General features: G+C 33.4%; 1 protein-coding gene across 1 annotated transcript in view; it reads left to right on the forward strand.

Moving 5' to 3' along the window:
- The first annotated feature begins 4475 nt into the window (after nt 1-4475).
- Nucleotides 4476-24635, forward strand: part of LOC143229899 (tyrosine-protein kinase Src42A-like) — a 44798-nt gene continuing 24638 nt past the window's right edge. Inside the window, exon 1 of the mRNA XM_076462761.1 lies at nt 4476-5340. Coding sequence (XP_076318876.1) covers nt 4919-5340 — 422 coding nt within the window. The 5' untranslated portion in view covers nt 4476-4918. The remainder of the gene's footprint in view (nt 5341-24635) is intronic.

The raw sequence follows: 24635 nt of genomic DNA on the forward strand, positions 1-24635 counted from the left end.
TAAATGAATTAATCCATAAACAAATGAGTTTTCTGTGGCCCACAGTCAGCAGAAAGGGAGTGTTTATAGACATATCAAAAATAGACTTTGACTGGAACTGGTTATCGATAAAGAACCAGAGTGAGATACGATTGTAGGCAGTGTGCTCATGCCATCATTATTATATAAAACTATTACTTGAAAAGCAAAATACGTTTTGTTAGACTATTGATTATGAACACGAATTCAACAAAATGAAGAAAGTACTAATCACGGGCCCGGCATGGCCAGGTGGTTAAGACACTTGACTCGTAATCTGAGGGTCGCGGGTTCGAATCCCCATCCCACCAAACATGCTCGCCCATTCGTCCGTGGGAGCGTTATTATGTGGTGGCCAATCCCACTATTCGTTGGTAAAAAGTAAACCAAGGGATTGCGTTGGGTGGTGATGACTAGCTGCCTTTCTTCTAGTCTTACACTGCTAAATTAGGGACGGCTAGCGCAAATATCCCTCGTAAAGCTATGCGCGAAATTAAAAACAATTCAAACCAAATCAGAACTAATCTCTACTCCTGCATAATCATACTCAACTGCAGATGATCCACTCCTTTGGGATACAGATACCAGTGATTTAGTAGTGGAAGCAGTGTTGTCACAAATACAACATGAAAAAAACACACATTTGGTTGCCCATTATAACAGAGCAATAAATGCTACAGAAAAAAGATACTTTACGATGTGAAAAGACCAACGAAACATATTATAAACACAAATTTATTCCAATCAATTGTTTGCATGGATAAAAGTTTACATTTCGAACATATCATGGCGAATTTTTACAATTCAAAAGTTTAGGTAGCATGATGGCTCCAAAACGTTTAAGAACGCAACTTTAGTACCAAGCATTCAGACGAAGCCGTGAAAATTTTGACACGTTGTCCTGGAGCTATGTGTTAATAAATTATGTAAACACTGAAGAAAGGAAAGCACAATATAATAAAGATGGTCAATCTAATTAAATACAATATAGTATAATCCAAGATGAGACATTTATAGGTGACGATGGAGCAGTAGTGTTGCCCAACAGTCAACTGAAAGATGTTCAAGTGAAAGATACAAGTTTGAAACCAGTTTTTCATTAAATCAAGAATGTACACAAAAACCCTCATGGAAAAATAGTAATTCCATAAAGATGAAAGACATAAAAAGTATTAGCTACAGTGGAGTTTAGTACACTTACAAGAAGGTTTGGTACTCCAACATTTCCACAACTTTCCAACAACTGGACATTTACATGTTAAAAAGGCACTAGTGGAGAAAATGAATTCTTCTGTTGAGTTGAGTGTTGAGGAACTGTAGAGGATTGAAGTGAAACTATTGAATTAGGCTGTGAGTGTAAAGGTTTCTAAAAAAACCCACCAGGATCAGCTATAACAGTACTGTGTTGGAGCACCACTTGAGAGAGTTGACGTGTTTGGTTCCCTGCTACATAGTAACAATAGATATAAGTACCCCATGGTTGTCACTGACAATTTCATCAGGCATCAAGAAGTACATGCTGTTGCTAACCAGAAAGCAAAAACTCTAACAAGGCAGTTCATCAATGTATTTATTTTAAGATTTGGAAATACTTTAATCAGCTTGTGATAAAATAAAAAGTCATTAGTATGTTGAAGCTTATAACACTGTATTCCACTGAAATGACATGTAATGGTTGTATAATCTATACCACAAGAATGGACAAACTTTATGGTCGAACTGGTTGGGGAAGGGCCATATATTATACTAAAAACAATCAATGTTTGGATTTACAAAATCCAGATAGAGGGATAATCCAAGCCAAAGGTCATCTACCGTGGTCTTTAGAAGTTCGTTGGTGAGACCAGCTAAACAACTCCAGGAAGGAATTGTGAAGTGAAAAGTCAGCCTAATGTGAAGTTCGAGGTTTTCTTTGAGAATTGCTTCCAGAAAATCATCAAAGATAGAGCTGATAAAGTACAAGATATCATCACATTTGAATTACATAAGCCTTGGAAAAATAAAAACACAAAAAACATCGTGAACAGACTGTTCAATGAATTGCTTTATCCATGTGTTAAGATTGTTAAAGTAACTTTAAAATTCAGGTAGGAGAAGCATTGTAAGCTATATTTTCGTTGTTTTAATTTTTTGTCTTATAGAATGTGAATAATGCTAACATCAAGTAATTTTATAAATGTCATCTTGGGATCATCAGAAAGTTCACGAATTTTAATAATTGAGAAACTCTAGTAAGTATCTAGAAACAATATTACATTATAAATATTAGAATCAGTAAAGCATTGAATTATAATACTTTTCATTTCAGTCAGTGATTAAATATTAGCAAAATATTCAGACCATAATTAATTATCACGTATATTTAATTACTTAATGGATCAGTCACAGAAGCATACAAGTAAGTTTATTTGTATGTTAATTTTAGTATTATTTGCAAGTACATTTCTGTTTAAAGTGAAAATGTTATTTGTAAACTTAAACCTACAACTGTGTATAAGCGATAGTAACTTGTAGCAAAAGTTAAGGATGTAATAAAATAATTTGTTTTTGTTATTTGGACTGATTTTGCACTATTTTTAATCAAATAATTTGGAAAACAAAACCCTAACAATACAATGAATAAAAATAGTATTATTTGACAAGCAGAGAAAACTATTTTCTTCTCCATAGAATATCTTTCAACTGATTAGTAATGTTGAATCCAAGTAGTAGTGTTATTTATTTTAATATACTAAACCTGAAAACACGTGAGCCTAATGAAGTGCTTTAATCCTTCATATCTTATAAGAGTAAAATGTCATTAAATGAGTTTCAACACATTTGTCTTTATTATTTATTAACTTATTTAGGGTTTAACAACAAAAACTATACAGATGTTTATTCATCAGTGCCCTCAACGGGAAATGAGACATAATGTTTTTAGATTATAAACCTACAGACTTACCGCTGAGCCACTGTGTGTGTGTGAAGGGGAAGGTATATATTTTAGACATTAAAGTATTACCAAATATAATTATTTACGGACGTTTAGTTATAAGTTGTGTTCATTTGTTCCAGTTTGGATGTTGGTATGGGCACATCACACTGGAATTGGGTCGGTCTTGAAATGTTTTGGAATTTTAGTGAGGGAGAATCTCTACAAAGTGTCTGAAACAGGAATTCGATTGTAGATAAAGGTGAGTCAGTGGGTGGCTTCCAGTATGACATCAGAGGTGGAAATGGAGAACTGTTCCCGAAAAAGGTAATTTTTAATTGAGTAGATGTTTTAAAGTTAGTTCTTTGGACTAAAAGGAGTAACCCTAATTTGCCTACGTTGCTTATTTTTATTACAGTAATTACTTTTCTCTTGTCGAGATCCTTTGAAATATCAAGTGAAAATAATTCATTCTTTTTCAAACTGAAAGTAACAAGTTTTTATTTCCTCTTTTAATAACGTTTCTGCAAATTAGAACACTCAAGTTTGTAAACTTATTGTAGGCCTACGTGATACATATTAAGGTAGAGCAAATGAACTTACGTGTTTAAATCTAAAGTAACCATGCGAGCTGACGTACTAATTGATTCACTCTCTAACTTCAAAATCACTAGACACTGTCCTATCTGCTGTACCTTAAATACAATAAAACACTTACTAACATTCTTAGAGTTTTATTGAAGTTTTAAACCTATATTAACATTCCGAACTAGTAACGACTTTCAGCTCCTTCAAACTAGTACACAACAGTTTTCTCCAGCTAACAAACTACGAAATTATTTTGTTTTTGTATGTAATTAAGTACAGAGCTACAAATGCGCTATATGTGCTCTACCCATCACGAGTATCGAAACCTGGTTTCTTGCGGTGGGATCTACAACATTATATATATATATACGTTTATAAAATCGTCTGCGGACTTCCAATGCAAGAAAGTGGGTTTCGATACCTGTGATGAGCAGAGTACAGACAACTAATTTTGTAACTTTGTGCTTAACTTCAAACAAACAAAATATAAAGCAATTATTATTTCTAATTTTATAAATACAGCATATGAAATAATTTCAAAGAAAGTGCGAAAAAAATGAAAATGAAAAAAAACAAGAGTTTAGAAATGTGTCAAGAGAAATATTTCTTTGTAGTGTAGACAGGTGACGCCACTTATTAATATGAATCACATGTACTTAAAACGCGGAGATGCACAATTTAAGGAACTAAGAAAATAAGTGGTCGCAAGAAAACAAAAACTACAAAACTGTCTTATTGTGGATATTTTGTAAATGCATATATATTGGTATTTAAGTGTTTATTAATACTTGATCAACATAGCGTTTAGTTACATGTTCAAAAACATAGATAGATAAATGTATTAATATTTACGCACTACTTTTTATAGCGCGTATGTATGTGTAGTTTGTAGTTTACGAGGAAATTTAATTATTTCCGCGAGTTTTAGGGTAAACTGTTGTAGAAGAGAGGCGTTAGTTGCATGTAGGTTTTGTCATGTTAATATTTAAGCGCAGGACTAGCTGGATCATTTTGTACTTTAAAAGTTATGGCGACTAAAATCACTAGATTAAACAAACCATCATGATCGTAGAGTGAGTGATCTTTATTAGTTTTATAATTAGAGTAATATAACTAAGGATTGCTAAAATCAGTAGTAGTAAAACTCCGACTGCTATTGCTAGGGTTAGGTCTGCGAGCGTAGTGTTACTAACGTTAGTATTAATAATACTATTGAATCTTTGAATGTCACAGTTGAGGGCTTACAGCCTTTAGTGCTACTTGATAGTTAATTCTCAGTTTGATATACGATATAAACATTTCTAGTTTAAATTTAACTTTATTAACCTTAACTAAATCAAAAGAGTTGCTGATAGTGATAGATAGAGACACAACCATCACATTGGATAGACCTTAAAAATGGGGAACTGTTTTAGTCGTGCTGGGAGCAAAAATGTAAAGAGAGGGGATCCACACACTGGCCAAGTTCCCTTGGAAAGAATCGAAACCAATACACCAACATTAAATCCTTTACTTGGAATGCAAACACATGATCCTCTGCGTCAGGTACATCATGATATTGTAAGAGCAAATGGACCAATTTCTCAGACAACACCGTCGGAAACAGACAGTGCATCTGGGGCTATTCCAAAGATTTTTGTTGCATTATATGATTATGATGCCAGGACAGATGAAGATCTGAGTTTTAAGAAGGGGGAACAGTTAGAAATACTGAATGATACTCAAGGGGATTGGTGGTTTGCAAGATCAAGAGCTACCAAAGGTGAAGGCTATATTCCTTCAAATTATGTTGCCAAATTGAAATCCATTGAAGCAGAACCGTAAGTATATACTGATATTTTTGATATACAAGCCAGTTGTAATAAATAAGCTTGGGGTTTGGGTGTTATTTTTGTTGTTGTAATACTCTTAAGATTGGCTTTTATAATTTTTCTTTTAATCTTTCTTTGTATTTGTTTTTATGATAATAGAATGAAGTAGACAGAAATTTAACATTACACGGTTTTCTATAATATAAAATATCTAATTAGAAAGTGGTTTTTATAATCATCAAAATATAAGTTTCATGTTTATTGTTTGCCAATTCTGTCAGTATTAACTTATGCATGGCAGCGTCTAACATTGAGTAGATCAAGAGTAGAAAATGACAGTTATATTTTTTGTTACAGATTAGATATAAATGTGTGTATATGTACATATTTATTTCATCATTATTTTTATCTACTGAAATAATATTTTGCTGATAGACAATTGCTAATGCTATTACAAGATCTGTATCTTATACAAACTTGGTTTCTTATTATACACATTATATTACAATGTCATTTAAGGGTATGCTTCATATTTTCAAAAACAGTTAAATAGATTTTTGATCGAATTCAGAATTATCAGCATTGATAAAGCTGTCAGAATTACTGACATAAATAATATACAATATAATTTCTAATCTAGACCCTTGAGTTTCTACTAGTTTCATTTTCCTAGTTGGAGAATACGTGTTTATCAGCCCATTTTTGACCAGATAGTTGATTTTCTATCCAGTTTTTAATTGTTTCAACAGATATGTAAGAAACAGCATAATTTAATCTTTTATTTTGTGAAAATTAGGTTGAACAATGTCAGTTATGATATGCAATCGATAAAATACAGTTTGATAGAACACTCAATATATTGATATAAGCTCATTATTATTTGGATATACACAGATAGAAAGTAGACATAATAATGTTACATAACATGTAACCACATTTTGAACAACTGTGTAATCATCTGTATGTTACACCATAACATTAAATTATTATTGTGCAGATAAAAATGTATTAAATATTTACTATTTCTTTACATATTGCATACCATATCAGCAAGCAATATTAGAATTGTTTCTATGATTTTTAGAACAATCTATATGTAATGCTTTAAACTATAACATAATTACAGTACACTTGTACCAATTAGCACAAGCTGTTTACAGGTTTCGTAATTTCAACAGCATGTGTACCTAGTGGTTGTTACCAGATGTAGACAAAATCATGTACATGGAAGCACACATATTTTATTATACCACTAGAAGCACACTTGAACCCTAGGAAAAATGATAATTTCTTATCCATTCATACATATCAGGATGAATTTGTGTACAGTAGTTGTTATTTTAAATTTAATAATGTGATTTTTCTTAAAAAGAGTATATTAATGAATGTGTATCAGAATTTTAAGATATATATTTGTTTATTTGAGCATCAAGTTTATTGCATTTAAAATCGTGAATTGTAGCATCCAAAAATTTACCAAATGATAAGTAACCTTCATTATTCTGTTGTATATTGTGCTAAATATTACATACACAAGGTTATAACAGATACTTCAATATCAGATTTAGTGAATGTTGTATGAAATACATAAAAGTGTACTTGTAAAAAAAAAAAAAAAAAAAAAAAACCTGATAAATGTTAAATTGTTGTTTCCCCACAAATCATAGTTATTAAAATTAAAATATTTCAAGTTATATATAAATACAAATTACTTTCTATAATCAGTGATAAAATCACTACTTATACTATTAGTTTTCTTTGTAAAGTTTTTAATTTATTCAGTTTTGTTAGTAGCATGTTGTAATACCTTCATGTAGTTTAACCAGTCTTGCTTACAGATGACTGTGATAAGCCTTTTGAAAATCTTAAGAAGCCACTTTCCTTCAATGATGTTATATTGCACAGTTTTGTAGGTAATTTGTTCTGATGAAAGTGTGATTGTACTTTCATTTGCTGACATTCGCATGTTTGATTGGTTCAAGAACTGCTCATGCTATTAAGCTACAAACTACCTTGGATGGGTAAATCTTTTATAAAATAAAACTAAATTTTTGTAAAGAACAATGAGTTCCATAGTTTGTGAAAGAAAAACAAATTTGATGAAAAGGAAAAACTGCTATTTTTCCAGATGATTATAAGTGAACTTTCCATTTAACCAATGTTTTACCTCTGCAGTTTCATTATACAACATGTACTAACGCTGATGAAGCCATAAAGGTGAGACGGTTAAAATAAAAAAGTTCTTTTGTAATTATCTGGAGTGCAAAGGTCATTTCTTTCTAACCTGTTTATCAAAATGTGAAAATCCTTTCAGTATGCACTACAGATTTGTGCAGAAAAATTGTTTTAGGATCATAATATACAATACACTTATATATATATATATATATATATATATATCGGTGAACAATTAATGTCACAAGCATTTGACCCAAATATAGGATTTGGTTAGATTTCTTTTCATGTACAGCTAGCCGATAAAAAGCTTTAGGTTTAAGACCAAAACCTTGTATTGCTGAAAAATATTAGGAAAGTCTTATAATTCATGATAGCATCTCATTTTCCAAATACATTTACATGTGTATTATGAGTAAATTAATAAAATTAGATATCGTTTGAATTTTTGGTTATTCCAAGTTACACAGTTATAACACTTTATCATGGTGTTCTAAATTCTAGAATGCAAATCAGATAAATAAAAATTATATCATAGTTTTTTCTATAAAAAAAATCAAAACAGTTCAAACTTAGAAAATTGTAATAAAGAAAATACATATTTAAAACATTGTTCTCACTTTTACACAGTCAGTTTTTCTAATCCCAAATATTAAAAGGAGTAACTTAATATTGTAATTTTTTTTACCTTATGGAACCACATATACAAATATCAGTGTATGTTCATACCTGAATGCATCTAACTTGAGCATATTTGTAGTGTAAAAGTAAAATAATAAGCAGTTATAAAAATGTTCGATAAATGAATGCAAATTTTGAAAAAGCAACCGAGTCATAAGTAACTTTTAAATGTGTGATGTCAAATATTTAACACAAATGACTATAAAATATTTGCTACAATTCTTTTTTTTTTTTTTTTTCAGAAAATGAGAGGGAATCCTTAATAGCCTTGGTACTTGGTGTTATTTTAAGCAGGATTAGAGATAATCTGCGAGACATTTTGTATTAACCGAATTTTTTGTGGGTCAGCAATATCAAACATGGGGTGCACATACACCCGATTCAGTTTTATTACTCATCAGGACTGTGGGGTCCACATATACCCGATTCAGTTTTATTACATCAGTTTTCCACATATACAGTTTTATTACTCATCAGGACTGTGGGGTCCACATATACCCGATTCAGTTTTATTACTCATCGGGACCTTTACCAGCCTACCCTCAAATTGAAATTCTTTTAAGAAGGATAAGAGTAAATTAGTCCAAATGCATCAGTCGAAAGGATTGGATCTTCTGAGTCCAAAACCAATTGGATTTTCAAATTGGTCAAGAAATGAAACAGTTACGAGCTAAATGTTTGTACACGAAAGAAAAAACAACAACTCGGAGCTGTTGTACGTCACGGCTAAAAATTAACAAATTATCTTCCCATCATACTTCGCCTCAGTTGACATATATGAAAGGTCATTAAAATTGACTTCACGTGTTTAAAGTAAATCGTACGAAAGAACTTGAATCTCGTAAAGGTGGTCAAAGGTTCTGTCGTTACACGTAATGTTAGCTGTTTTATGTAGGGAGTTCACAGAGACGTTCAGCTCCGACAGCAACATACAGGGTGGGACAGAAGGAACAAAAACTATAACGAACATAATGGTAACCGATTGAATTACTGTTCGTTTCAGCCTAATAGCTGGAGAGTAAACTTAAGTTCAAAATGAAAATAATCAAGTTAACACTACGCTTTTAGAATTGTACTTATCACATCTGAATATATTCCAAGATCTAATATTTAAGATAATATTTTAGTGATAAGAGTCGATGCTATCTTCAACTTTCACAATATTGTGCTAACAGTTTTGATGGTGGATGTAACTTGGTATGTAGAAAACATAAAATTATAATGTATGGATAAAAATATTCGTATGTTACGAAACGTTTGGACTTTGTATTGCCACACCTTATTTATTATCGAGCTTTGTATGTCACGTTTTCTTTTGCATATTGTTATTAACGAGGCCTTATCTTTGAAAGTTTGTTCGGCCTGTCTCTAAAATGTTGACACATTATCTGTTGTTTCTTTTTTGTTGTTGGAAATAGTTGTGACAGGGTGGTTCAATGTTTGTTTTTTGTATTTCGCGCAAAGCTACACGAGGGCTATCTGCGCTGTGGTTCAATGTACACTCGAAGAACACCTAAATGCGTCAAATAAAACCCTTAGGTTTGGCTCGTTATCAGTTCTTAAAACATGTTTATTTATTCACGTTTTTTTGTTTTTTTTTTAAATATTACTTCGCATTGTTGACCGTTTTGTCTGGAGAATCCTCTATAACTGCTCTCGCGCTTTAGTTAAACTGCAACTACTACAGTCATTTCCGCATGTATTAACAGCTAAAGCGTTGCTAGGATACGTGAGTCATCTCTTTCATGGCATTGTGGACACGTGTTGCTTTGTTCTCGGGTTGGAATAATTTTTCTATCGTTTAATAACGACTGACGTAAAGAAAGAAGACGAAAAAGGCTAAATATTTAAATAGCCTGAAAAGAGAACAAACAATTACATGACCTAATAATCTACTACGAAAGAAATGGTCAGGCTAAGTGTGAAGAAGTCAGTGTTTGGGAATATACACAGAATGTATTCGTTGACTTGTCTTGTGGTACTCCACTGCGCTTTTTCAGTGTGTATTACATTCTGTGTTCTTCAGAAAGTATATATCAGGACGTAGTGTGCGTTCCGTAAGTAAAACATGAACGTTTATCACTGTTTATTGAGTTGTTATATAGTTCACGAGTGAAAAATGAAGTGCTTCAAATTAAAGTGGATTATTGGAGTAAAGAGCGATGAATATATAGAAAAATGGCACTTGTACACCCAAACAAGTCTTTCATATTTACGCATAAGAGAAAAATACCACTCTGTGATTCTGCTGTCATTCTTGTTTTCAATGCTGTTTGTTATAACGGGACATAACAGTAAGTTTTCACCTTGATAGTAACGTGACGTGCATGTTGATAAAGATAAGGCTAGAGTAAATAATGTGAAACAAATCAAGGTTATAGATGAAAACGATAAATTTTACTTACGGTTGAAAATCAAGATAGTGGTTTTACTTACCATAAATACCAAGTCAGTTATTCGTGATAAGTTATTCCCCTCGTACAACTTTCTGAGAAGTTAAAAATATATGTAAAAACGGCTCGTTTCGGTTGATAATTTTTTTTTTTTTTACGTAGAGGAGCGAACAACTCTAGCAAACATTATATAATTTTATATTATTTTTTTATTATTATTATTTGTTATTATTTTTAATACAGGTATAAAGGTGTTCCTTTGTATTGGTTTATTTTGGGCTTCAGTTGTTGTTGTTGTATAAGTAAGGCTTCTTTAATTTTGCGCAAAATTATATATTTAAACATCTAAGCACGCCCTCTACATTCGGACATTCAGTTCCACAACCCCTTTCAAACATGTGGTCAGTTACCTCTTCCTTTCCTTGTGAACTTGACGATAACCCAACGAGCCGTTTTTACACATATTTTTTTTCTCTACAAGTGGGTTTTCTCAACATCACTGATTATTATTTCTGAGAAGTTGCTTTTAAATACATTTTGTTTCTTATATATTGACCAGGGTACAAGAATTAAATTTAATTTAAAACTTATATTTAATTTAAATATAGCAACTACGAATCACAATGAAACTTCAAAACTGCTATTCGATGTTATCACAATATTTCCAAATCCATGTTCTAAATTTTAACTTTATTTTTTAGAGGGGTAGTGGAGATAACAAGTTAACATTTGGCTAGGCATTTCATAGACCTGTTCTAAAGCGTGTCGTATTATCGATATACTTGTTTTTAACAATATTCATTGCCAAATATTAATTACCAGATAACACGAACTAGTGCCATAATTATTATGTGTTGAATAAAGCATAACTGAATTGTTTATGTTGTACGCTACGAGGTTTTAAATTTCCAATTTTCGGTCGCCTCTGTCGGGTAACACGAAGCATGTTCACGTTAAACATTGCTTATAACGTAAGAAAAAAGAAATCCGGGTTCGTGTTTTTGTAGTGAAACAGAAATCTTGTAATCATGGGTGACCGCAGGGGGGGTGTCACTTTCCTCTGGAAAAAAACCGAAAAACATAATTCTTTATTTATTCAACATTATTTAATTTCAGCTGTGGGGGCGTTATAACATGACGGTCAATCCCACTATTCGTTGGTAGGTAAAAGAGTAGCCCAAGAGTTGGCGGTGGGTTATGATGACTAGCTGCCTTCCCTCTAGTCTTACACTGCAAAATTAGGGACGGCTAGCGCAGATAGCCCTCGAGTAGCTTTGTGCGAAATTCAAAAACAAACAAGCAACCAATCAACATTATTTAACTGGATTCTTTAGTCATTTCACAATTTCACTCTACTTTGTCCTACATGAAATACCTTCTCCTCCTTCCTGCAGTCGCCCATGTTTGTAATTAGTGTATGTTGTTTAATATCTTATCTAACTTATACAGGACGATTTACGAATTTCATGCGTGTTTTTATTTGTATTAACTTTCATTTGAAAACATTAAATCCGAACGAGCTCGGCCATTTAGTGAAAAACTTTGATTTGAGAACAAGTTGCGAAACGATTCAACTTAATGAAAATGGATAAAAGCTGTAAATTATATATATATATTCTGTTTATTACTGTTAGTGAAACTGTCTAGTGTACAAACTATTTTTTGAAGTATTTGAATTATCAAAAGTAAAACAATTGGCATATATTAAAGTATATATATGAAAACGGCTGGTATGGATTGAGAAAATTCTATGTAGAGAAGCGAACAACGTCAGGTTCACAAAGACGACGACCGAAGAAGGTCAAAACGTTGTTCGTTCCACTATATCGAATTTTCTCAATCCATACCCGCCGTTTTTACACACATATTTTTCTCTACAAGTTGGTTTTCTCGTCATCACGGATATATTAAAGTGTGTTATAATTACAAACAGAAGTTTCACTGTATACACCCAAGTGAACTGTCGGCATATCGCTGCATCGGACTTTTAGGGCCGACTGTTTTGTTAATCTCCAAGGGTTAGATACACCTACGACCTCTCCCTTCCCCATAAGCAGATATTTGCAATTTTATTTTAATTATTTTATGACACAGGTTGAACAACAATCGATTAATTCAGCCTTACACCCACCACTATACAGGATTCACATCTACAGAACACACACTTAGTTTTTTCAATCATGTTAACTCGATGCACCCCAACATTAAGTTCACCTGTGAACAGGAAAAAAACTAACCAAATAGCATTTCTTAACCTCAAGATCACTAGAACCCATATTATTCAAAACGGAAATCCACAGAAAAATCACCCATACTGGATTATACATTTCCTGGGACTCAGCACATGAAGCAAAACCAAAACTCAACATATTAAGAAACCAAATAAACACAGACACAAAACTATGTTCACCCGATAAAATTAACGATGAAATCAACAAAATAAAACAACATTTCATTAACAAATTTCCTCAAAACGCCGTAGAAAAAAAATTATACGCATACACCTAGAGCAAAAACAAACTACAAAACCACATATTGTTGCATACCGTATGTTCACGACATTAGCGAACAAATAACTAACACTTGAAAAATAAAAACAACACAAACTTGTAGCAAAACACCGCATTCTAGTAAATACCAAATTTATTCAAACAACAGGTACAAAACTAAAATCCATACTATGTAAAAACTACACTTACAAACACAACACCAACATAATTTATAAATACAATGCAACAACTGCCACGACTTCTGTATTGGAGAAACAAGCAGAAAAATTGAAACCAGATACTAAGTATGGAAACAAATATAAACAAACATAAAATCAAAGAAGCCCAACTTATACAACTAAAACCAATATAAAGGAACACCTTTATACCTATACTAATTAGTAATCTAACATCCACATGCAACGCCCCTACAATCTTGTACCTGTTTATACTCTCGTCCCTCAGACATGTGTCCGGCAACGGTCAATTGCAAACTCTTTCTTTATTAATCTGAAGATGACCTAGGAAGATTGAAACATTGTTCTCTGCTTATGAATAAAAGTGTTAATACCCATACCAGTCGTTCTGAGATACATTTTTATTTCAAGTGGATTTCTCGTTATCAAGAAATATTTTCCTATGACTTTTCATATTTTCTTTTGTCTTAATCCCCCGTTTCTCAGTTTCCACGGTCTCCATACTTTAATTATGTTGTGTCCAGGTTGCCGAAGCTTATTTGATCTACAAAGAATTTTAGATTTGGTTACTTAGCGCCCGTAAATGAAACTTTGCATCGTCTTTCTGAAGGCCATATCAGGACTTTGGTGTTGGTGTAATTACCGATAAATCTAATGTAAGTTTACACAGTCGTGTTTATTATACAATGTTAGTTTGTTTTGAATTTCCCACAAAGCTACTCGAGGGCTATCTGTGTTAGCCGTCCTTAATTTATCAGTGTAAGACAGACAAGAGGGAAGGCAGCTAGTCATCACTACCCACCGCCAACTCTTGGGCTACTCTTTTACCAACGAATAGTAAGATTGACCGTAACATTATAACGCCCCCACGGCCGAAAGGGCGAGCATGTTTTGTGCGGCCGGGATTCGAACCCGCGACCCTCGGATTATGAGTCGAACGTCTTAACACACTTGGCCATGCCAGGCCTACAACGTTAGTAGCAGCAAACATTTCTTCACGTGGTTAGATAATTATAACAAAGTTAAAACGAAACACCAGATAACTAAATCAAAACACCCATTCGTTTTCATTATTATTTTATTCGTGAACATTTTGTTCCCCAGTGGCTCAGCGGTATGTCTGCAGACTTACAACGCTAAAAACCGGGTTTCGATACCCGTGGTGGCCAGAGCACAGATAGTCCATTTTGTAGCTTTGTGCTTACTTCAAAACAACAATGTAAACATTTTTCTGTAGTGCGTTTGAATTAGACACTCACTGTTTCAAAGTATGTATAATTAAGAAAGTGTATAAGGTTAAGGCAATATGGCTTTTAACACATTATAAATTTTAATATATAAAGATGCCTTTCATTTTCTCAGAAGGGCTTACTGAAAACTCGTGACATTTTAATATACCTGCTACAGTAAACAACCACTTGAAATGAGCTGATTTGAAGTATGTAGACCTTTTCTCTCTCGGATTCATATATGAACCAAAAAACCTGATCAATTGACATAGAACTCTATTGCCTGTGCGAACATTCTAGATAAATATAAACATAACAGTACTGTCTGTTGTCTCTCCATGTGACTACTTATCTATATAACAGTACTGTCTGTTGTCTCTCCATGTGACCTACTTATCTATATAACAGTACTGTCTGTTGTCTCTCCATGTGACTACTTATCTATATAACAGTACTGTCTGTTGTCTCTCCATGTGACCTACTTATCTATATAACAGTACTGTCTGTTGTCTCTCCATGTGACTACTTATCTATATAAGAGTACTGTCTGTTGTCTCTCCATGTGACCTACTTATCTATATAACAGTACTGTCTGTTGTCTCTCCATGTGACTACTTATCTATATAATAGTACTGTCTGTTGTCTCTCCATGTGACTACTTATCTATATAATAGTACTGTCTGTTGTCTCTCCATGTGACTACTTATCTATATAATAGTACTGTCTGTTGTCTCTCCATGTGACCTACTTATCTATATAATAGTACTGTCTGTTGTCTCTCCATGTGACTACTTATCTATATAATAGTACTGTCTGTTGTCTCTCCATGTGACCTACTTATCTATATAATAGTACTGTCTGTTGTCTCTCCATGTGACTACTTATCTATATAATAGTACTGTCTGTTGTCTCTCCATGTGACCTACTTATCTATATAACAGTACTGTCTGTTGGTATGGTGGTTCATGTGGGGTTTAGATACAAATTTTCGGTTTTGCTGTTTATGCGTGTTGCAGAATTCCATACAGAGTGGCCATCCATATATCTTGTGTATCCAGTGTATGTGTGTGCTGTCACTAGTATTCTTGCGCTCATGTACCCACGTACTTGTCACAATACTTTCTTCAAGTGTAAATGGGCTTACATCGGCCATATTTCTCTGAAAAAATATTTATAATACATCCGTAATTGCATATAACATATGAATGGGTAGGGACTTATGGGCCACCCTGTATGAAAGAAACAGCAGCAACTCTTCATGTCCTGTAAATATAACCTCCCATCAATCATGAATTCACATAACTTCCCGTCTAGAGAATGGGTACTCCATCTACTAGAAAATACGTTGTTAATCTCGTACTCAAAGCTCGTGAAAATAAAACATATAACTTACGCTTTCGTCCTTTGGTGCTGAAAGTACATCTACTTAAAGTTTTTTCGTGAACCTTAATACAAACAAATCTGCCCAGTTTCTTATTCAAACAACAACAAAATGTTAGCACTTTGCATGTTGTGAAAAACAAACACGTATAATAGTTACCGCAAGGCATGTGAGTATCAACCAGCCCGGGTAGAGACACGTATAACATTATCTATCCCTTTGTAAGTTTCTTTTCGTTCATGCCCGTTCTATTTGCTCTTGCTTCCTCGTTGACTCCATTTCATGCGTATACCGAGCCCAGATTCAAGGTCGTTCGAGTTTTGTTCTTGCTTCGTGGTTCCAGGTTTTGTCGTTAAAATAGAAAATTTATTGAACTAAATCCGTTTACAGTAATCTCTGGTGGTTTGCCAAATACCAAAGGCAAACAGTTTCTAATTAATTATTGTAATCTTCAGCTTTGAAACGAAAACGTGGTCGAACAAATAAACAGTAGTACAGCCGTTTGTTACTGTATCCAGCTGTTTTTTCTTTTGTTTTGTTTTTCAGCTTCTCAGGAATTTTTCCACGTATCTATTCTGTTGCGTTTCAATTTGATTTCAAAGATCAAATATTGCAACTGCTCCTTACCTCACCTCAAAGTACCAGACATTCCAGTTGAAGTATGGTGCTGCACGTGCTTTTCAATACACTTGTGGTTGTGTAGGAGAGCAGAGATTGTTTCTCTATTATTCACAGTGATGAATCAACGCCTTTTTTCACCAAACTCTGTGTGTGTGAACAATGAATTACCATACTAAAGCGAGTGTTATCCGTTCATTTATAATTCTGTAACTGTTAATAAGCTTATAATATTTAATATCATGCCTTATGTATTAGGAATGATTTGTTAATCTGCGCATTGTAAAATAATAATAGATAAGTGTTAAATATTCTGTAAAAATGCAGTTCAGGAAGTAGCATTGATGTGAAGGTTTTAAAAAGAAACTGAAGCTTACTAGCTTGAAATCACGTGACAGCTTCTTTCAATGGTAACGAGTGCTTGAGAGTCAGATATCAACGGAAGTATTCGTGCTATTAAAAGTCTAAGGTATATTATTTTAACGTTAGCATACTTGTAAGCCACAAATTATTGACGAAGATTGTTAGAGTAACACACGTAGTTAAAGGGAAACAAGGACTAATAAAAGATTAAGATAGCCAATAGGAAAACAGGATGCAACTACTGTGATACTTAAATTTTAAATATAGGATAAAAAGACCAACAAAAAACATACTCAGATAACGACAGAGAACGTTAAAAGAACGGTTTGTTTATCCAGTTGATTTTGTAGTTTCAGAAACAACTTACAGAGAATGTGTTGAGGCAAAACTGCTAGATTAATATGTGGCTTTAAACATGCATATTACACAAACAAAATGAAGTTTATTGGACGAAGTAACAAGTTTGAATTTTTTTTATTGTGTTTTGTCCTGAAATTCCAATTTGGTTATTTCTTAATTGAAAAATGACTTGCACACTAATGAGAATTAAACTTTAAATTCGAGTGGTGAAACACAGTACAGGTAATACTGTCATGGTTTTATGTATATTGGCTAGGATTCTTTTTTTTTTTTTACAGTAGCTGTCTGTGGCTCATTGACGATAAATTCGAACAATAAATGGACAGCACACAATCCACTTGTTTTAATATATATTCAAAGTAATTGAAAGGTATGTATAAGAATTATTTACAGCATAGGAAATCACAATTTTATCTAACACTCTAAATTTTATTTTCATGTCAAAAGTTTGCTTGGGCTGATTCGTTTGCGTTAGAATACAAATAACAAGACGAACTATTTTTTTTCTGCTCTTATTGCTATCGTATTAGTGGGTTATAATAATTGTCTTCTTTTCGTCATATTCAAAACAGACGTGTTCAGTTACTTTGACAAGACAAATTATTCTCCTTATGTCTGTTAAGCTGTAAAACTCCCTTTAAAATATTGCCCTTTGTTTGATCATTCGCATTCTGGCTAAGTTCACGTTTTTTTCCTGAGTAAGCTCAGCATGGCTAGGTGGTTAAGGCGCTTGACTCGTAACCTGAGGGTCGCGGGTTGAAATCCCCGTCACACCAATCATACTCGCCCTTTCAGCCGTGAGGGCATTATAATGTGACGACCAATCCCGCTATTCGTTGATAAAAGAGTAGCCCAAGAGTTGGCGGTGGGTGGTGATGACTAGCTGCCTTTCCTCTAGCCTTACACTGCTAAATTAGGGAAGGCCAGCGCAGATAGCACTCGTGTAGCTTTGCGCAAAACTCAAAAACAAACCAAATTTTTCTGAGTAATTTACTGGCTTAACTGCATTTTACTGAACTTCTGGTGTTTTCTCTACTTAATACTGTAGTTTTAACTTGTGCTTGCTTTGTCACTTATTTATACATTAGTCACTAAGGTTTGGAACTTTCTGTTAGGTACGCGATCGGCGCTGGTTAAACAAAACCCATTTAAGGTGACGAGAAATATAACGGCGATTCTTGTAACATGACATCCAACAGTATTAGTAAAGCCCAGACGACAAAGTATTTTGCAAACACAACGTACGACTTGTCCAGGGTTATGCAACCAAACTTGTCATAACTATTGATTTTGAAATTAATTTTAACTCTCTTGTTATTAAAAGTAAATTATACATTAAATCACCAACTAAACGAAATAATAACACTTAAACAGTCTTGTATATCCAACAGTTACATGTTGATTCATAATCAGTTCAAGAAATCAGATATCCAAAGTTTTGATTTATTTCAAATAATGAAAAAATTCCAACAACGTGTATTTTCGATGGTTTTAATAACATAACATTATGTGTAGACGGTCATTCTGCCGATCAGTTGTGACAGTATTGGATGTTTTCAAAAAGAAGTAAAATTTATTTATTGTACTGGTGGTCATGTGAAATGACCACAAAACCCTAACATTGCTTCACTGTCTTTAGTGCAATGAGTGTCTGAACAATATAGCAATTCACCATAATGGGTGGTGTTAGTGGGTGCCTAATTTCCTCCTTTTTTTCGTTACGAAGCGGTGTAACATTTAACCTCTCCAATGGGATCTGAAACATTATTACATATTGATGGGCCTGTTTTATTAAATGCATCACTTGTGCCTTGCCATCTTATCATTTATTCTTTATCTGGCAGAAATGTATATAGTGTCATTTTTTTTTGTCCAAAACAATAATTAGAGGGGTTTGTTGGCTTTTATTTATCATTTAAAAAATGCTTGGGGGTATGTTATTGTTGAAACATATTAAACACAGGACAACAAACTTCTTTGGCATCTAAGGCTCATGGTGAGGTTCGCTTTGAGAATTCCACTCCCACCCCGCATAAAACCTTGAACTCCTTTGAGGCAGTGATTATCTTAGCTAATCGTCTTGGCTTTCTGGAGGAGAAAATTATTTTCACGATGAAAGATCAGTGGGTTATGGCTGGCTGGGAAATATTATCCAGACACCTTGTCTTGATTGTTACTTCAAGTTGGAATATTTGAAGTTTCTAATGTAGCAATTTATTAAATCTACTCAGATTTGTAACCTCCAGTATAGTCAAGTATTTCAAAATTCTCCTGCTTGTGCACCATGGGTAGTGGGGGTGTAAGGACCATGATGGTACTATATGTACATCTGACCCTTTTCTGTGTTAATTGTCAAAGCTCACACATCTCTTAAGTTCAAAGTAGAAGAAAGAGAATTAAATACAGTGTCTTTAAGATGCTCAGTAAGTTATTGTGGTGAGAAACGTTGGCCTCACCAGTTTTGAAACAGAGGTATGCTTCTATATCGTGTTGTACTACTTTAGTTCATTTACAGATATCTCTGTGCCTCATCTGAGTTTTATCCTGTGGTAGGAATCTGTGTTTATCCATGGACAGCCCAGTAGAAAATTCAACCTCTACCCAATTTTTCTGCCTTTTTTTTTTTTTGGTTGTTTGCAGAGTAGGTAGATTCATCCCATCTGGCATCACATCTAGAATATAAGGCTGTTTACAGTTTTGCTCTACGTCTTTGAAATAGTGATTAATCAATTCTGCACTTACTGTTCTAACAGTACCCTAATCTTCAAAAGATATTTCAGTGCCTAAGAGTATGAAAGGGTCAGAACTGAGTTTAGGATATATCCTGCAGACATCAATTTCTAACAGACTAACAATATTGTTTTTCATAAGGCTCATGCCTGTGTTTGGCAAATGAGACTTCAAAGCAACGAGAAATTTGAGATTAAATTCACCTATATTTCTTTCACAGCCAGTTCCACCATTATTGGGGAAAATATTTGAAAGGTGAATGGGATCTACCTTCCGAGTTGCAACCCAATGGCCAAGAGGTTTTTGTTACACAGAGTATTGTCAACATCATTGAGTACCTCTACCTGTTCTCTTGTCGTTCTGGCCATCAGTGCTCGAAAAGAATCTCACCTTTTGTTTTAGTCTATAACACACCATTCATTCGGGTGAAACTGAAGCCTTCTTTTTATCCGTTTGGCAACACTTCAGTTGGATAGGATTACGAGACATTGTCATTTCTACTCTACTTTTCTTAGTCTTCTTCATTTCGTTTAGATTTTATTTAGGAATTATTTCTCAATTTATGCTGTTGACCTTTGTTGTCCATTTCCCTAAGCTTCGGAAAGATCCAACCTGTTGTTCTGACTAGCTGTCTCTGTAATGTTTTGGAAAGGATGCTTAATGCTTGTCTTGGTTTGTTGATCTGCCAGTGTGTGAACTGTGTGTCACTAATGTCGTTAAAATAGCACAACGTAGTATGCGAGCAATTACAATATTAGTGACATGCACTCTGTCACACACATTGTCAGACATTGCCACTTTCCTCATCTGTCATACACTTTCTGATTTTTTTATTCTTTTTATTTACCTAGACATGATGGCAACAAGTAGGCGGTATCACGACGCTGGATTAAAATTAGCCAGAACTCCAATGCTAGATCAGTATACATAAACTCAATTTCGAGTTCTCTACTGAATTTCTGGTACTAACTGAGAAGTACACTTTTATGAGAACAAGGTATTACTTAGTTGAAGTGTAGGCAAATATAACAAGTTTCATCACCATTCTTGTGAATCGATTCCAGATCAGAGTTGTAATCTTTTTTACTTTTCCCGGTTTGCCTTTTACAGTTGCAGAAGGAGGAGACGCCACTCTTCAAATAGTACTCTGTCATAAAATACAAGCCTGAGAAAGTTTTTTATATGTCCGTATCAGTCGTTTAAATTTCTATAACTGAAAAGGAACTGTTAATAATTTTCCATTTATTTACATATATTATGTACAATATAATGAATCTTACAAAGGAAAATGCTAAATACTTACAATAACGACATTATGAGTAAAATGCTATTTAATGAAATTTCGAAATAACTATAGTTTATAAGGAAAGAGTTAATTAAACGACTTAACCAATTTTGTATGAGAGTTTAAGAAATTAATTATGCAATTCTGTTTGTTGCCGTATATACAGGGTGGGTGGCCCGTGAGTCCCTACCCATCCATATGTTATGTTATATTCAATTACGCATGTATTATAAATTTGTTTCTTGCTTTTTCAGAGAAATATGGCCGATGTAAGCCCATTTACACTTGAAAATGTCTCACAGAACATAGCGTCGCATAATATTATGCAGCAAGAATGAGGGACAGCACACAGATACATGAGATATATGGATGGGTGGGGACTTACGGGCCATCCTGTAGTGTTCAAAAGCAAACCTTCAGCTTGTAATAGGTGGGAAGACGTATTCCTTCTTAAAACCAGGAAACGTTAAACAATTTTGACCACTTACGAGAACGTCAGGTGGTCTGCCAAAAGTCTTCAGTAAATAATTGTATTCCAACCCTTTTTTTGTTTTCAGTTTGACTAAAATCTGATTAATAAGCGCTGTGTCAGTATGTTTTCGTTACATCTCCGAACTTGTACATAAATCACGTAGAATGCTTTAATCTTGTTTCAAGAATTAATATGTTAGTAAGATTTAGAAGTTTGATTTTCCATATACAGTAAAACCTGTCTAATGCGGAATCGCAAGGGACCGAGTAAAAAGTCCGATTAGGCATAGTGAACGTGCATTTCCTTAATTATATATAATTTTTGAGCGGAACGTTATACTTGTTTAACTCAAGGGAAGTAAGACGTTTGTGAATAAAGTTATTATGCTGTTTATGCTATATTTATTAGAATAAGAACAAAACAGACATTTAAAATATACATAAGTACACAAAATCTTAATCAAATTTATTTGAAGAACTACAATTCTACGGCCTTTTCATGAAGTTCATTTTCCCCCTTTATTTGTGCATACAATTTGATAACGTTAACATAACACTTGCGATGAAGAAGGAATTTCTATTCCCTCACTATCTTTTAAAATTAGGGAAGATAAGAATTTATTTTTTCGTGAGAACTATTTAAAGAGTAGAATTTTGCACTTAAAAGACAAATATATTTCTACAAATCATCAATCTAATTTAACTACAAAAATAATGACGGTAGAAAAAAGAACAGAATATATTTAACCAATACTTAGTCTAACCAAAAGTCCGAGAATTTATTAATATTTAAACAAATTATGAATTAAATAAGAAATCAATTTTTAATCTAAAACACTTTTTCCGCCTTACTCTGGTTCTAATCTTATTTGTTGATAGATGAGGTAGGTTTTCCGTCCGCCATATAAAGGGCCTTTTATAAGAGGTATCTTAAGACAATTTTGCAAAATTTTGATATTTCCGGCTTTTACAGGTTTTCGCCCTAATGCAGCTTCCGGCTCAGACAGGGTTTGTAATAACATCTCGTCAATGTATGACTATACCAAGAAACGTGCCTGGAGTGATGCGAAATTTCCGACGTTGTAATTAGGACTAAATGAATTAGCTTGCTATTACTATGCTGCAAAAAACTGTCGTCTGTAAATTTCTGCTACGACTTTGTGTACGCATTGCAATTGATATTACCATACCATCGAATAACAACAATGATGAAATGTATTGGTCAACTTTTCAAAACAGTTAAAACGTTTCATATCACGTGACACCTTCGGCCAGTCACAGTAAATAATTGATGCTATGGTTGGAATAATATATTTTAAACAATGATTGGTAGTTTAGATAATGAATTTAAACGCGGTTTCGGCCATGTTTCAACGTACTGCTCTTAACAACAGTAAAAACAATATTCATTCACTGTTCGTCATGTCAGTTGTAATCAAATTAATATTGTGGTGCCTTCCATCTAGAATGATTGTGCTTGAAACTTGGAATCTGACCGAGCCAGTTAGTTACAGACATAAAAGTAGTTAAAATTAAAATTAAGTATTTTAAAATGTCGCTCTGTGTGTGTATACAGTGAGAATGGGGTTAGCTAGGATAAATAAAACTTCTGTGCACATGCGTGTGTGTGTCTGCGCATATAAACCATTTTGTTTCTGAAATAGTTTCCATCGCTGCAACCTTACGTTTAGTACTTACGATTACAGATACAATTTTAGCATTGTATATTTTTGAATATATTTATATAGGAGTATTAAAACTTATAAGGTGAAGCAATTGTATTAGGTTCTTAACCTGAATTTTAGCACTTGAAATATTCTGTCGTACCTTGTGTAGATTAAGTAAAATGTTGAGTTGTATTTTGCTATCAACATGCGTTAGACTAGTAGTGTTATCATTTAATGTAAGGTGTGACCTTCAATATAAAATGTGTAAATTTAGGCTTAAAATTCGATAATGTTATGAAGCTCATTACAAGTGCCTCATATTTCTATGTTAGAACAGTGTGTGAGCTAGAGATCTTAAAACTATTAAATATGATACATGGAAGAACCACTGTTCTGTACTCGTGTAACAATGGGGTCAAATTATGTCCGTAACGAAAAAAATAAAGGTATGAAAAGTGCATTATTAAGAAATTAGCAATGAATGCATCTTTTCCAAGTTAGATTAGCATCCAGTTCTGATTTAATCACAATTTATGTATTATTTATTTGTTAATTATATTATTAGTAGTACACTAAGCCGAAAATTTAGAGTTGCGTGACGTTTCGGTTTACGCCCTTCACTTCTCAAGCGTTGTTGTTTGGGTTAATACCCTTGCTAACTGGAAGTTCGGGCACCGTCTACCCTGGTCTTGAATTCGTATTAAGTATTATTAATAATCGACAGCCCTATACATGTACGTGTGTGTTCCGGTAAGCTGTTTCCAGCTCATTTCTGAGTTACCCGGAAATATAAATACTTGTGTATACGTATGATATTGTTAAATGAATGAGTAAATGCACAGGCGCGAGAATTATATTTAATTTGCTTTATCAGATATGTTTTATTATAACTGAACATTTCTTTAAATTATTCGCTACTGGTAAGAGCTAACTTTTACTTCATAAATACAATTTCAGAAAGATATGCTGAGTTTGCATTCAGATATATTTTTCCTGCCTATTTACTAGTAACAACTAGCATTAATAATCAATTCCAGCTGAACAGCAAATTGTCCCGATAATTTATTTTATACACGGAAGTCGTATATTAGATGAACTCATTAATTATCTTGTGTCTTTTTTAAATCATCAAAATGTTTATATGAGCAAATAATTCAAATGTGGGGTTTCTAATGACTGTCAACCCAAAAGTGACAAATTTTAGGCATAACTTATCGCACAAGAAAATCTGACAAGAATTAGGCATGCCATTAGTATCATGAGTT

This window comes from Tachypleus tridentatus, chromosome 10, assembly GCF_004210375.1.
Source record: "Tachypleus tridentatus isolate NWPU-2018 chromosome 10, ASM421037v1, whole genome shotgun sequence".
Classification (NCBI taxonomy): domain Eukaryota; kingdom Metazoa; phylum Arthropoda; class Merostomata; order Xiphosura; family Limulidae; genus Tachypleus; species Tachypleus tridentatus.